Raw genomic sequence first — 16,472 nt, forward strand, 5'->3', positions numbered from 1 at the left:
TTTTATGACACACCAAAGTGTTATAAAAGTTGTTGTGTTTTTTTAGCGTCAAAATAGTCAAAACAACGTCATTAAATCGTGCCGCGAAGGAGTTATCAAAATTGTGCCTCCATAAATGATAAGAAAGTTTTTAAATAAGCATATATTTATGCAAGATATGCAAATTTCTAGGCGGAAGCTAAAGGCACTCAATAATACATATATAAAGAAAGAATCTCTCTCTCTCTCTCTCTCTCTCTCCCTCTCTCTCTCTCTCTCTCTTTTTTAAGCAAGCGCATTTTGCACTAGTGTGTCTAAAAAATCCATGGCCAAAGAATTGCGTTTAGTAAAAGACACGCTGTACAATCGTATTGATTCGAGGGTATCGATCGCTTCGGAAATAAAAGCCAAGACATATCCGTGCTCTGACATCATTCCATTTACCAGCGTGCACCCATATTAGAGGAACCTGATAAAAACGGATCTTTTTTTTTCCCGTTCATACAATCTCTTATCGATTCTTTAAAATAGGACTAAAATAAAGCGAGAGAGCTCTCTCGTAAAAGTCTTCAGCCTACGAGTATAATCGCACAGCATGAAATTTTAGATTTTTTTTTATTGTCAATTAACATGATGTGTTTTATTTTCTTAAATAAAAATTGCGTTTATTTATCCATATAAATCTATATAATTCATTATATTTATCTTCTATGATTACGGAAAGAGAGAGAGAGAGAGAGAGAGACAGATACAAAGGTCTCTTTAATTTTCTTCATTCAATCGTGATTTATATAACCTTGATTATTATATAATAAAAACAATTTTTTTTTAAATCTAAATTCCTCGTTTTTCTTTTTCAAGATGCGATGCATTTTGAGCTTAATGTGGAAAATGTGGAATAAAATTTCAATTCTTGTGTCATAAGTGTGATCTCACTTTAATTAAAAAAATAAAATAAAATAAAATAAAATAAAATAAAAACGTTTCATATAATTCAAATTTTTTAACCACACGCTTAATCTACGTGCACAATAATTTTATAAAGGCAACTAAGTACATAATAATTAAGTACAAAATAAAATAAGTTTCATATTTTTCATAGAATTAATCCAACAGAAAATATTAATCATTTTTTATATAATATTTCTGATATGTATTTCAAGAGGGAAATAATATAAAAATAAAATAAATTATATATTTTTTAAATGTGATAAAAAAATAATATCTAGTGTACGTAGCGTTTCTTTTCCTTCTTTTTTTAAATCGTCTTGAGATGTTCAAAATGTGAAAGCAAACACCGTGCAACAAGTACCGATAGACTTGTCATTCACCAAACGAAATTACGAGCATTATTATATACACGAGTTCTCTGGCCGCAGTATAAATAACCGCGTGTATCATACAGCCTTTTGCAATTTTGTCATGAGTTTCGAAATACGCTATTTATTAGTGTAATATTAATCCTCCCATATCGATTACTAATACTTGGAAAATGATAATCGTGCATATCTTTCGAATTTAAATATTTAGCCGGACGTGCCTCAAATTACTTCCTTAATTGACTTTCAGAGATAAAAATGAAAAGCTCTACAGTGTTTTAGTCGCGATGTTCGATTTAAAAATATTCTCGCGCTGATCAAATCAGAATTAATTTGGAATAAAGTAACAAATTTTGTCTCGATAAAAAAAAAAAGTTTTAGAAAAGATAAGAAAAATAGTTTTTAACGACAGAAATTTTTTTAGGATTTTTAAAATAAATTGTTATTAGTAATTTTTTTTAAAGCTGAGACATGTGCTTATTTTGAAATAAAAAAAAAAAAAAAAAAAAAAAAAAAATCAAACAAAAGATGGAAATACTCTTCAATGACGTCTGCGAAAATTTATTATTTCTATATTAATAACGATTATAAATTAGCAACGAGAGCTTCTCGATCAATTATTTACTCAACATTTACTTTCCATTGCAAAATTCTAAATTTCAGCAAGCATATATACAGAGTGAGTCATTGCAAACAGAACACTTGCATATCTCTCTTAGGTCTAAAGATACGACAAGATGTATAAGGCATAACTGAAATGGAAGATTCTAAGCTTTTTTAATAAACATTCTAACACACATGTACAAGCTGAATGTATATAAAATAATTTTATACCTTAAATAGATCTCTGTCCCCCCTCCCTTCTTGTATAATTTTAAATTTCTGTGTTATTTTCGTATTTATAATTTGGGTGATATAATTACAGCTTAATCATGTCAAATGATATGTGTACATCAGCTGTAATGTAAAAAGTGCAAGGAATAAAAATCCGTGAAATTCTAAAAGAAACATTGATTATTGAGAAAAAAAATAGCCATCACGTTTATATTCTTCCTAAATTAAAAGATATTTAAAATATTTTTAAGGAGATTTAACTAGTGTTAGTTGTCTATAAAAAAAAATCCAAGAGAAATTTTCAATTAGTAAGCTTTTTAAGACTGAAAATCTTTAATAATCAAATCGTGTTGTCATTAAACAATCATATCGCTTTAAATCTTCCCGGAATCTGCGATCATAGTTTCCTTTAATTTTATTAATCCACAAATCTTCCCAAAGGGCGCACAGTTTTTTTTTTTTTTTTTAATTAAAAAACGAACAGAAGGAACGGCGTTGATTCATATTGACTCGGAAATTGAGTCAGCAGGAGCCACTGGATGCGAATCGAAAACTGCATGAGAATTGAAATCGGTAAATTTAGAACGACTTTTACCGTCGGCAATAATTAAGAAAGAGATTACAAAAGCGAGGCGCACAAAAGCAGAGAGTCTCCGGACGAGAAGTGCTTTGGACGTAAGACGTCGGGTCGAATTTTCTGGCTTGCCAAACGGAAAAAGCGGCCGTTTCAAAAGCGTTCCGAAAGCGTGGGTGTTTCGTGCGCTGTCGAAGCTACGCAATAGCCATCCGCGGAATTGAACGTCACACTGAAGGCCTTCCGAACGAAAGCTCTGTATACACCTTCGTACGACAAGAAACGAGTCTGCGCTCTCTGCACGTGTTCATTATGGAAAACTGATGGGGGAGGTGGGGCGGGGAAGGGGGGAGGGGGGGGGAGGGCCGACGCTGCCAAAAATTCGTCCATCTGCGTTTCGTACGACTTTAGCTTTCACGCGGAGCTTTCAAGCCTAGGTCTAATCACTCCCCGGTTCAACAGCTCCATTTTTAACAGCTCGGTCCAATTCATCGTCGAACTCGAATTTCACCACGACTTGCTTCCCCGATCGATAATATGATAGTGCGAACATTTTACGCGCTTTTTACACGCGTGACGAGTTGCACTGAAAACAGTTTCGAATTTTTTTTTTTTTTTTAGCCGTTGCATACTTTTCGCACTTGGAATTTTAAATAAACACATTCAGAGAGAAAAAGAGTAAAAGGAAAAAAATAATTTGATCTATTTAACTGTACATCGATACTGTCTAGTTTGTCGATAAACAAGACACTTGTCATTTGTCAGCTGTAAAATTGTTTGTTACGACACACCTCGTATTTCTATCATGACAGTAAAAATTAATATTATTATGATTTATAATATTATCTTGATTTTTCAAAATGGTCTATAATAATACAGTTTTGTGCATTAAAAACTTGTAGCCTTTTGCCACAATTAATTATCACACAAGGAACTTAGTGTATCTTAATCGATGCATAATCAAATAAATGCATATCACTGTCATATATTCAACATTATATTTTCGGAAATTATGTAATCAATGAAAAATGATATAATCAATAAAAAAAGATTCTATATTTTTCACTCTTTATGTTTTTTTTTTTGCAAAAATTCTGAACTGTAGCACTTCATCGATTATATCATTTACTTGATACCATTATATTTTTAAGTCTGAATAAATATAAAAGTTTGTTAAAATATGAAAAACTTATATGTAACTCCGTTAAAAAAAAAGAATAAATATTATTATAAATAATATTTCTCTCCTTTCAGAAAAATTGTAAAACGTATAAAAAAAATGTATTTATATCACTTTATATGTAAATGTCACATAAATACGTATATTGCTTAATGTTTCACATTTTACTGTGAATAATGTGTAGCGAGAAATGCTTTTTATGGAATATACCTCATGGTATTTGCTACAAATTAAATAAACGACGTTAATTAGGTTAATTGATCTTAAATTATAAATCAAATGAGACATCAATTTAATAAATTAGTTCAGTTAATGCAATAAATAATGGAATTTAACTACGTCGTAATTATCTTAATTTGATCATTTGTAAGAGATGTATTTGTGAAACGTATCAATTTTTTTTTTAAAACGCGGTATACGAGAGATTTTGAGAGATTAAAATTCTTGCTTCCTCACCATAGCCATAACAAAACTTATAGCATTCGAAATATTGAACCAGTTCTTTTCTACAGATCGAAATTAATTAATTTCGTTGTGTGTCAGCCTTTTCCCTTCCCACTTATGTTGGATAATTTTTAATAGATTGAAAAAGTATATGCAAGAAATTCTATTTAGCTCGATAAGATATTATATAAATACCTATTTTATATCAAGCACAAGTTATAAAAAAAGCTAATTTCTTGCAAAAACAAAGTCCTATTTTTCGTTTCTCATTTTAATTTAAAGATAAACAGTAAATATAGGAAAATGCAATAGCATTGTCTTAATCATTACATCTTAGTATCGCATGATTTTTTAAGCTCTATTTATAATCAAACGCTCGAGAACAGTTGTGTTCATATATATAACACTATAAATATTTATTATAAAAAATACTCACTTTGTTTTCGAGAGATTCGGATCGCTAGTCTTCCTCTTTTCTCTTAGTTGCCGCTGCAAGTGAAAAAAATATGCAAATTTTAATTATAAGTTTACTCAAGTTATATATAATTATAGCAGTTTCACTTCTAAACATGTACTAGCGCATAATATTCGTGTTTAATACATTTTTCGCGATAAATTTCTCTCGGAGTATCGAAGGAATATTTTACAATTTACAATCTCTTAATTTCAGTAATTAAGACAAAATAATAAAATAAGAGACTACAAAATATTTTTCGTTTCACAATAAAAAATATTTTAAAAGTTTATATTTTAATATTAATATTTTAAAAGCTTATATAATAATATTCGTTTATTACAGAAAAAATTGAACATGTGTGCCTCTATGTAATAAAATTAGTAAGAGAGATAGTGTCCAAATTTAGGACACACGCGTTATTTTATCGGGTTTCTACCCGTCAATGGATAGTAAAAATTACTAAGATAATTTTTTTAAACAAAAAATTCTAACATGATAAAATCGAGATATGCAGACATATTTGTATGGTATGTAAAAATAGATTGTTAAATATATTATATGTCTGATTTAAATAAAATTCTTTGCATTATATACGGTTTTTGATGAATTAAAAGTGTAATAAAAATTCAATATTTTTGAATTGTAGTATTATATAATAATTGAATTAGCTTTAATAAATAATGTACTTTTAGTTACCTTATGGTGTATCCGCTCCTTGTAACTTTCAGACCTGTTGATGTTTGACGTCTTTGGCTTACTGGAAATATTTTGCTGGACCCTAAGTAATCGTAATTAACAAAGCGTAAATCTTTTTACTGTCCACGACGCAAACAAATCGGACACATAAAGTAATGAATATTCATTATCAATATACTCGCGATATTGTTACGTAAATAAATAATGATCTGAAAAGTAAACAATTTTTGAGAACATTACGTACTAAGGGAAATTCAAATAGAAGAAAAATTCTAATTAAATTTAGAATCTAAAAATGCAGAAATTCATAAATTCTAATGGTTCAGTCGCAATTCAATGCTTCGTGAGATTATGTGGACAGAATATAAAAAACAAAACACATACATATATACAGCATATGATACAAAGAGTGCCCGGAAAGTAATATGTATATACATTTTCTAAGCTTCTTAAATTTATGAATAATTTCTGTCATCTGATAAAAGTATAAAATCATCGAATAAAAGTATAATTTTCGCACACACCTTGAACATAATGATGGATAATATCAGAATAAGAATAGAATAATTTGTCTGATCCGCCGCAATCAAGCTGCAGAGTGATATTACAAAGACTCGCGTATTTTATGAAACTTCATATGAAAAAATAAATGATTTAAAACTATGACATGTACTCAATCTATTTAACAATATTCAGGATAAAATAATAAATAAGAAATAATTATATATTATAAATGAGAAATGATTTTAGTAACAAATAATCTCTTCTTTTAAACTTTTCTTTATCCGATTCTGAAATATATTCTTTTTCTCAACTATCTGTTTAATATGATTTAATATCTAATCAATATTAATTATTGAGATATTAAAAAAATAACTATTAAGAAAATATTAATTTAATTAAAAAATAAATAGTTAAAAATTCGTAAATAAATCACATAATTTACAATATTTAAATAAAATTTTCAGACATGATAAAAATAAATCCTTGTATTACTTTCTAGGCACGCCTTGTAAATTCGATAAAAATATCTATATTTTTGAGTCAATAGATCTACGAAAGTTAGTTTATAAAATTGGAACAAATAAAATATATAAAAACATAATCAATTTAAAAATCTAAAGACATTATATACATTAATTAAAACAAACGATTGTACAATGATTAATTATTAAACTTGGGAAAATAAATAAATATATATTAATATGTTTTGTAAAGCAATATTTTTGTGCAAAATTAGCAATATGAATAGAAAAATAAATAAACAGACAAATATGTCACTATCTATTATAGATACATACATCTCGGAAATATCTTCTCGTGATGAAGGATTGTCCATGTTTTCGGTATCGTTAGCTCCTAAACCAGAAATTCGTGCCCTTTCGCAACTGCTGCGAGCATTTCCGGCTATGCTTGAGCGCTGTTCTCCTAGAATTACAAATTACAACGCAGAGTTGAAATTGAGATTGTAAACAAAAATATTATAATATAGATACACAGTTTTTAATTAAACGTTATTGCTCAATTTGTTTATTATAATTGCATGTTATTATATAATAATCTTGAAAATTTCTCTTAATTCTAACGTATGTGTGTATGAGATTATCAATTAACTTATTATTGCCGGCAGTATCTTATATCGTATCTACAGGAATATTTCACGTACAAATTATTTAATTAAAGTCACACATACACTATATATTGTTTTATACACATATTTTTTCCACTAGTTGAATTTTTTTGTATATTTCTAGTTAATGTGTAATTCTTTTTTTCGTATGTCAATAAATTTAATAATTAAAATTTACAACTTTATTAAACGCATTATTGTACTTTATCTCTTAACATTATTACACTTATTATTACTTGTTATACATTCTTTTGTACAATTTTCTCATTCTTCGTAGTTATAAATTTTTCTTATATATAACAAATAAAAATGTGTGTGTGTGAAAGAAAAATACAAGCACTATTTACTGTTTGCCAAAGTTATTTGACAAATCATATGATGGCAGGAAGCAGAAAAAGAAACAGAAGACAACAGAAAGACAAACGCGCGAGCAAAGATCTGGTGGAAGACTGATTTGTTCAAAGCTCGGTTATTCCGCGAGATAATACACTGATATTATTGACAGCGATATATTAACAAGGTCATATTATCCAATAAAGAACGCATTCAATTTGACATTTTTCTCATGTTTAATTACTTAGGTATAATTATGATAGTTCTGCTTATTAATTTTGAAAGTGTTGTAAAAATAATATTTTATAAGAATAATTATTATTTAAAATTAAAATTATTATTTCTTATTTATAAAAATAATTATTATTATCAAGAGACGCAGTAACCTCTCGCGTTTAAATATATATAATAACGCTCCCACGGAAGGAATACGAACAGTTATTACTGACTATAAAATTGATAATGATCATAATTTTGATGAGATGGAAATTTCAGACACTAAATGCATCTATAAAAGATTAATTTCGAAAATGATACATATTAAAAGACAACAAACGATGTCAATTTATAAACTGACACAACGGATTTAATCTTATGTATACAGAGATAGTAAATAAGTTTTCAAAACTGATTGTAAATGTCAAACTCGAGAATAAAAACGATCATATATTTATGTATATCACCTTCAAATGTCAGTTGTCAAATGATTCTACTAACTAATCTCATATACTAAGAACTTGTGCAACTCTTCGTTTAATTTCCTGATGCTAATATAATTAATTAATTATATATAAGGTACATTTTTCTTTCACTAACTTAGCAATTATCTTTGTTATGCGTTCTTTTTGATTAAAAGATTAATCTTTTAATTCTAGGACTTTTACTTTGACATATAAATCTGAATTATTTGCATAATAAACTTTTTGATAAACTTGTGATAAACGCATTGCAATGATAAATAAATATTCATCATACTATCTTTTTTTAAATTGGACGACCTAACAGATTTTAATTTAACTTACGACATTAATTTTGATTGATTATTTGTGACTTCTTATTAACTTTATCTAGTTCTTATCTTCATATTACCGTTATGTTTATTAATGTTTATTTATTCATATAGTTTTAATTACTGACATTCATTTTAATAATTAATTAACTTTATGACTAACTAGTTTTTATTTATTTGTACTGCACTTGAAAATGGTTCAAACAAAGGACCGAAATTATTGCGTTGATTTTGTAATTACTTGATTTATTTTAATATAAACTCATGCGCTTTAATTATCGCGCTGGCTTTAATTTGCTCTTTTTTTATTGTACTTCCTTTATTATTCGGAATATTAATTCTAAAAAAATGTTTATATGATTATTAATAATAATAAAATTCTCCATGACAGTAATGTTACTGCATATTTATTATAAAAATAAATATATAAAAAAGAATTTAAAGGAATAAAAGGTTTTTTCGATCCTAATTTAAGAATAACTATTTTTTTTTAAATAAAGTAATTTTAAAAAAGAAGTTGTACTAAAAAAAAATAGTTAAATTTTTGCATGCATTAATACCACGATAAAAACAATTGATTAACTTCTATATATTGTAGATATATATTTTAAAATGTAAAAGCTAGAAATTTATATTTAGTTGAATAAATATAAACATTATAGATGCTGCACTTTATTTATATTTTATTTATTACATTTTTGTTGTTTTAATTGTATAAGATTGCATTTAAAGTTTCAGTAAAAAAAATATTTGTTAAATTTTATCTATTCTAGTTTTAATTAAGAAATTTCATTTTATTATTTGTTTAAAACAAAAGTAAGAAAAAACAAGAAAAAGATAATGAGTGAAAGAGAAAAGAAAAAGACTCACCATTTTCTCCATCCGTTAGTGTACCAGAATCGTCTTCATTTCTTTTGATTTTATCTACTGTAAAATAAAACAAAGTAATAGATTTTTTTCAATAAAAATAAAGATAACGCAATACAAGCCAAAATTTTGATATTAGTGTGCAAATATCTTTTTATTAAAACCTTATTATTTTAAATTTTTTATATAGAATACTTTGAAATCGAAATTTTCCAATGTTATTGTGATAAGTTTTAGCTATTATTTTCACAAAAGAAGGAAACAGTTTACGAATGTAAAAATGCAAAACATAAATAATTTCAATTTTTAGAAAATGTGAAAAATGTTTGACTAAAAAAAATTTGATTTTAAGAATATTTTTTTTCCTATTAAACAATTATATGTATTAGCATTAGAAGAGAGAGGCTAGAATTAATGGTCGAGATATTCCAAGAAAAATAATTTTTTCTTATTTTAATAGATTATTTATTTGCACACGAATTTATTAGCATTTTGGCACATATTGTTTTTATTCACATTAATTTTTAATTAACGAGCTATAAATTTTATTGTTTTATATAATCTAAAACTGCACGTGACTCTAGTTTTGAAGTTTAACTTTGTTATGTGAGAAGTTCAATGTATAAAACAATATTTATTTTTAGCAAAAAATACATGCGCGCGCATACATGGCAAAAAGCCATATTGCAATAACTAATAATCAAAAATATATATATATATATAAAAATTAAGCATTTACACACGTGAAATAGTATGGTGTTTATATATATATATATATATATATAATCAAAAGTTTAAAATATTCGATAAATCTATTGTTTTTGTCTGCCGATAATTAATATTTATTGTAAATGGATCCGATTTAAATAAAAATGGAAAACTGATCTTACAATGTAATATATGGTTCTGAGAATGATGGTGATGATGGGATGGGGGTTTCCTCTCCGGTCGAATCTTCTCCATCAGTTTACTGATTCTGTCATTGGCTCTTTCTTTTCGTACCAAAGGACCCGGGCAATTTTCCTCTACTACGCGAACACATTGTCGATGTACGCTGAGAGAACAATCTGTCAATCAATTAATGAACAATTATTATATATATTGTATATGTAATATCATTATATTATGTATATAAAGAAAACTATATCAAATATATCGAATTATATAAGTTTCAAAAGGAGAAAGAAGTTAATTTCATTATGTCGTAATAATAAAGCAAAAGTATCAAAAAAAGAAAGACTAAAGTAATATTTGATTTTAAAATTTTGTACCATAAACTTTTTTTCGATAAAAAGAAATCAATATTAATTTTTATATAAATAATAAAGAAAAATAAAGAAAGTAAATTTGTGAGAGAATTGGTCTCGTGTACATTGAATATAATCTTTTAAGTATTATTTTAAAATTTACAATTTTGTTCATCTTTTATTTTTATAAATTATTAATTAATTTAAAAATCTATTCTTTATTAACAAAAAAGAAGAGATCAATAATCTTAATAATTTTAAGTAATTCAAAATGAAAGATTTTTAAAAACAAATTTTCAATAACAAACTTTGCTTGAATAACTAGCATTTCTCTTATATCGTTAATCATAATACTGTATACCGAGTATGTTTTCTATAATGATTTCAAAATCAGTAATTTATGAAATAAATAATGAATAATTCATAATATAAATAAATGTAAATAACAATTGCATTCCTTTACTATTACAGGAGGAACATATATTTGATTCATAAAAAATGCTAGAGAAAAATCTATTTTTCGGAGTTTTGTAAATATATCATTATAAATTTTACGTACCACTACACAAATATCCTTGAGGACCGATACCACCAATGATAAGTTGACAATGATTGCAGTAAGTTATCGTGAAGTATTGATGTGCCACAAAATGATGTCCTCTGATCGTCATTTTACGCGTTTTTCCAGTAAGCAGCCGTGCTTTAATGTTGGATTTGTCTTTCGCGACGAAAGTAGGCACCCGATCGGACCACACCGGTCGCAATTGAAATATCTTTATCAATATCGTAGCCAGACCAGCTGCCGTCGTGAATAGCCGCAAATCCACTTGTTCCTTCTCTATATCTTCTCTGAAATTTTGCATAATTTTTCCGCATATTATTATTTGACGCAATAATGTACATTTTACAAAAATTAATAAAATATATATCTTAAGATATTTAGTTTTTTTTTTTATTTATTACTCATCACTCAGTTTCTATTGCACGTCAATTAAAATCTAAGCACCAAACAAACAATTGTAAATCTTGATTTTCAAATTTAAATATTGATTAAACATTTGTTTTGATTGTAAAATATTCTCTCTCACTCATCAAATATGATATTATAGTTTATATAATATATTACACTATATTCTGCTTTTTATAAACATATAAAACACCTTTAATTTAATATTGTGTCTCATTAAAAAAAATCGTTAAAATTCTAGGCAAAATAATCTTACAAATAAGGTTCCATCTTTGGCAGCAAATATGTCTCAATAATTTTTGTTTCACGTGCTTTGTCAGATATGCTCTCATCGAGTGAAATATCGGTCGGACCAAAGATCGTGGCCAATCCTGCAGTTCTTTTTTGCTGGAAATGTGTCAATTGTTCGTTCAATTCTTCCTTCGCTCTATTACGTGCCTTCCAAAATATCTGTAAAAAAATATTAAAATTTTGTCATTAAATTTATTGTGTTTGTTAAACTTAAAAGAAAAAATTGTCAATACTTAGAGTTTAAACTCTATTGTGCAAAATAAAAAGCGAGTTTTAAGAAAAAACGATTCTACTTTTGTAGGACAAATTATTTAGATTTTCATGTATGTTTTTGAGATGAATAAATTGTGTTGAAGTTTTCTGACATTTTTCACAACAAATAAAATTAGTTTACTCAATACTTTAACATACCTTTCTAAGAATTTCTTCTTTATCAAATTCTTTCAAGAGAACATCATCTATTTCATTCGCAACATTTTCATCTACATTATGCAGACGTAATGGCTAAAATAAAAAGTATTATTTATTACATCAAAATCAACATTTAAGTACAAATATCAAAAATAATAAGAATTTGAATTTTGTTTAATAAGATAAAGGATCCTTAGAATACACATTTAGATTGTAAAATTGTTTTATAAACAAGGTAATTAAAATATATACAAACTCTAATTACATATTACAAAAGATTATTACAATCATAAATATAAAGAACGTAAAATAAAAAAATATGTGTAAAAAGAGAATTACAAATAATTCTAAGATTTTTTTTTTATTATTTATCAAATGAAAGACTTACCGCACCAGGTACTAGAAAACTAGAATGAATCTCGTATGCCCATTTTCTCATTTCTTTGGCATTTCCCTCCTTGTATAAATCCGTTATCAAATAAAATAACTGCAAAAATATATTAATAAATGTTTTATAATTTACATTTTTACATATAATTTTATACACAATTGCGTGTTATATCTTTAGGTATAATAAATAATCAATAATTATACGTACCAGGCTAGAAGGATCGCTATTAGATAAAACGTAATTAATAAATACAGAAAGATGTGCATGATGTCCCCACAGCCTGGATAAAGATTGGAACGGTCCGTGATCTTCTAACTGACCCTGAAAATATTAAAAAGTCAACATCTGAAGTTCTTGTTGGAAAGTATTTCATACACAAATTTTTAAATAATATCTTACAATTTCTTGGTCGCTAACATCATCTTCTTCCATTGACATAATTGGCTGTTGGAACGCTGGCAATCCAGGAATGATATCAGTTGCAAGTGCCTATTACAAAAAAGTTCTTTTACAAAGAAATACATAAAACAGCAAAAAATAATATTTACATAATAATTATTATTTTATATTGTTATATATAGATTAAAATTTATTTTACTTATTGAAAGTAAAATAAAAAAATTAATACCTTTTTATTTAAAATTCTCAAGTCTACCATACTCTTGTAAAAAATTATCAATTAAAACATATATACAATATGTATTAAACTCGTAAAAAATATAAATGTTCAAGGTTTCTGATCCCTTATTGATTACATAAAAGTGCAAAAATTAAGTAAATTTTAATAGTGCAAGACTTTTTATAATTTTTATAGTTTTTCTTGCATCTACAGTCATAACATCTAATATGATCAAAGTCAAGAATAAATAAGAGCTTAATAAGTGATATAAATTAAAATGTATAAAATATTTACATCGTTTGGTGTAGATGAAAAGATATCTTGTCCTAAAATGGGGGCTGGATATGGTGGCGGGGGTGTCCCCGGTGGTGTAATACGCGGTAGTTCATTGATATCGATATCATTGTGTCTGATGTGTCTCGGAGGTGATAGATCATTCATTGATTCTGATGCGATCAAGCGTCTACTAGCTTCTGACGGAGATATCGCTGTAGTTCCTAATTGTTCCGGACTTGATTTTGTTCGCTGGTGTTTGGAAAGCGCGTTTGAGGCGCTCAAATTGGCATCCTGGGAAAACTGAAAATTATATGTATAAAATGCATTACGCAAATAATTATTAATATATCTATGTATATAAAATTATTTTTCATAAAAATATTTATATAATTAAATTTCATTACACATAAGATCAATACTTATTAAGCTCTAATTTATATTTCTTTAATAAAACATTTAGAATCCTTTCTTAATTTTAATTTTCAGTTTACTAGAGTTTACGTGTTTGAATTACAAAAGTAGATTGTAAAAAATTATTTAATTAATTATAAATAATCAGTGTGTAAGTTAATCTTGAACACTCTGTGAGGTGAAAACTGACAGTCAGTTTTAAAATCTAGAATTTTCAAACTCTTAGATTTTTCCTTCACTATCTTATTATGTACGTATATTTATCAGCGCAAAATATAAAACAATGGGTATTAATGTAATCGGTATCGGATGATTAGGCTACTTACAGAGTTAGGAATACTGTGACTGACGGTTGAGGGCATTAAATGAGTCAACAGATGTCGGTCCAGCTCCGGCTGGGTTGTATTTTGCGTGTTCGCGGAGGGTGGAGGTCTGGGAGGCAAAGGCGGTGGAGAGAGACTTTGCATGGATAAGGATTTACGCGACGGCAGTGGGGGTGGCACGTCTGCGCCACTGCCGTTATTTGAGAGTAGGTAATAGCCCGAGGAGCACGAGGTGTTTGTTACCAACGAGCAAAGCTGTAAGACACAACAAAAGATTGCTGTTACCGAAAAGGCAAAGCTGTAAGACACAATGATGGGTTAGCAAAAGTGGGCGAAAGCTTCGGTGCATTCATGGTAGATCGATATACAGGTTGATTTGTTGTCGATGGTACAACTGAGAAAGAGATCATTAAAAAAAAGATGTATAAAATAAAATTTTTTTCCTATTTATTTTGTTTTCAAAAAAATCAATTTTGTGTGTGAAAATTGAAAATTAATATACTATTATTAAAAATTAATATAATAATTAATATATTTGTCGCTACTAATATGTCATATTGTCACAAAGTTTAGACAATTCTCAACTATCTTGTAACATATATCTGTCTAATGTATTTAATAATGGTTGTTAAAATATATAAATAAGAATATTAAAAATCTTTTATGAAAAAAATAACAGATTAATAAATTATATAATATTTAATATTTATATAATAATAAAATATTAATTGTATAATAAAAATAAGAGAATTAAATTAAACAATTAAAATTTGACAAATTATAAAATTGTAAAATATTAAGATTATTTCTACTTTTTTTTAAAGTAGAGTGTATTATATTTTTATTCATATTTTGAAACATAGAACTCCAGCCATTGAAATAAATTTGACCTATAATTCAGATTATTAAAAGTAATATAACATAAACAAAGAAGATATTTATTTTTCGATTTTTTGAAAATAAAATTTTGTATAAAAAGAAAAAAAAAAAAATTTTACATTTACGAAAAATGTTTACATTCAGAATTACTAACTTTCCAGTTGTACCTTATAACAGACCACTCTGTATTAACCCATTTGCCACATTGATAAGATTAAATGTCAAATTTACAGGCGTTTTCTTAGAGCCTTGGCTATAAAAATATACAGAATACGAACAAAAGAACACTAGCTCGGGATTTGAGTAAGAAATTCAATTCTTAGTAAAAAGTTCAAATAAACATATAATTATTATTCCTTATTGCTCCTATTAAAAGATTTTGAATTCTATATTTCTTGTGATTGTTTTATTTATCATACAAAATATAAATCATACGAGATATAGATATGTTATTATTTATTAGAATTAAAGATATAAAAAATTTTTTTCATACTATGTAAAAAATGACACATTAAAAAAAAATGTTTGAAATTTTTTAGTGATAATATTTTATGAAAGCATTTTAAGATATATATATATATATATATATATATATATTATCATATGTGTGTGTGTGTGTGTGTGTGTGTGTTTTACAAAATGCTATGTTACATTTACTTAATCTGATTAAATTATCAAACTTTTTTGTCATCACCAAAATAATATCGATAAATGCATTCATTAATTTTCAGTAATAACAACTACACGTTATATTGCATATAGTTTTTTAATAAGCGCGTATTTATTTATAGATATATATTTATTGGAACTTCTTAATTTAAAATTAATTTTTGTCTTTAATTTTACAAGCTAATACTTTTTCATTTAATTACAACCTGTATTTTCGAATTCTTAGATGCATTAGATACCCAGATAACCTGTCGAGAACAGATTTTGCAAAGTGTCCGCTACAAATTTCGTCGGCAAGATGGCTACGAATTTGATACAGGATTTGGCAATGCAATGCTGGCAGAATACCGATAGAAAAGTTCGACGTCACAAAAATCAAGCAGATTTTAACATACTTGCAACACAAGTTTAATACAAATTAATGGCAGTTTCTGCCAAGCAACTTAATGCTGTTGATACAAGGTGTCTACTCAAATTTTGTAAAAAAATTCCCTAGGAGTTTCATTCAAAATTCCAAATAAAGAGAATATAGAGTGAAATTTTCTAAAATAAATTTATGTGTTTTTTAATGTTTCTTACTCACAATATGAAGAAAAAAACACAAAGACACTCAAGTTTCAAGTATTACATTTATAAATGTATTGAAAAAAAAAAAAAGATTAAACT

General features: G+C 26.7%; 1 protein-coding gene and 1 long non-coding RNA gene across 7 annotated transcripts in view; one reads left to right on the forward strand and one right to left on the reverse strand.

Moving 5' to 3' along the window:
* Positions 1 to 16,472, reverse strand: part of Rhogef2 (Rho guanine nucleotide exchange factor 2) — a 35,461-nt gene that overhangs the window by 9,321 nt on the left and 9,668 nt on the right. For 5 of the 6 annotated variants that reach the window (XR_012048288.1, XM_072908798.1, XM_072908799.1 and 2 more), the window contains 13 exons: positions 14,262 to 14,513; positions 13,543 to 13,824; positions 13,029 to 13,118; positions 12,837 to 12,950; positions 12,627 to 12,725; positions 12,239 to 12,331; positions 11,793 to 11,986; positions 11,129 to 11,418; positions 10,213 to 10,389; positions 9,326 to 9,382; positions 6,785 to 6,911; positions 5,484 to 5,565; positions 4,767 to 4,819 (listed from right to left, as the gene is read on the reverse strand). Coding sequence is in view for 5 of the 6 variants with exons in the window: in XM_072908798.1 (XP_072764899.1) it covers positions 4,767 to 4,819; positions 5,484 to 5,565; positions 6,785 to 6,911; positions 9,326 to 9,382; positions 10,213 to 10,389; positions 11,129 to 11,418; positions 11,793 to 11,986; positions 12,239 to 12,331; positions 12,627 to 12,725; positions 12,837 to 12,950; positions 13,029 to 13,118; positions 13,543 to 13,824; positions 14,262 to 14,513 (1,910 nt within the window). In the remaining variant the exon portion in view is untranslated. The remainder of the gene's footprint in view (positions 1 to 4,766; positions 4,820 to 5,483; positions 5,566 to 6,784; positions 6,912 to 9,325; positions 9,383 to 10,212; positions 10,390 to 11,128; positions 11,419 to 11,792; positions 11,987 to 12,238; positions 12,332 to 12,626; positions 12,726 to 12,836; positions 12,951 to 13,028; positions 13,119 to 13,542; positions 13,825 to 14,261; positions 14,514 to 16,472) is intronic. The other variant, XM_072908800.1, reaches the window with a different exon arrangement.
* On the forward strand, positions 7,957 to 11,418 carry LOC140674890 (uncharacterized). Its single transcript, XR_012048289.1, has 2 exons — positions 7,957 to 8,241; positions 11,041 to 11,418. It is a non-coding gene; the product is annotated as an uncharacterized lncRNA (long non-coding RNA).

This window comes from Anoplolepis gracilipes, chromosome 16 (genome assembly GCF_047496725.1).
Source record: "Anoplolepis gracilipes chromosome 16, ASM4749672v1, whole genome shotgun sequence".
Classification (NCBI taxonomy): Eukaryota; Metazoa; Arthropoda; class Insecta; order Hymenoptera; family Formicidae; genus Anoplolepis; species Anoplolepis gracilipes.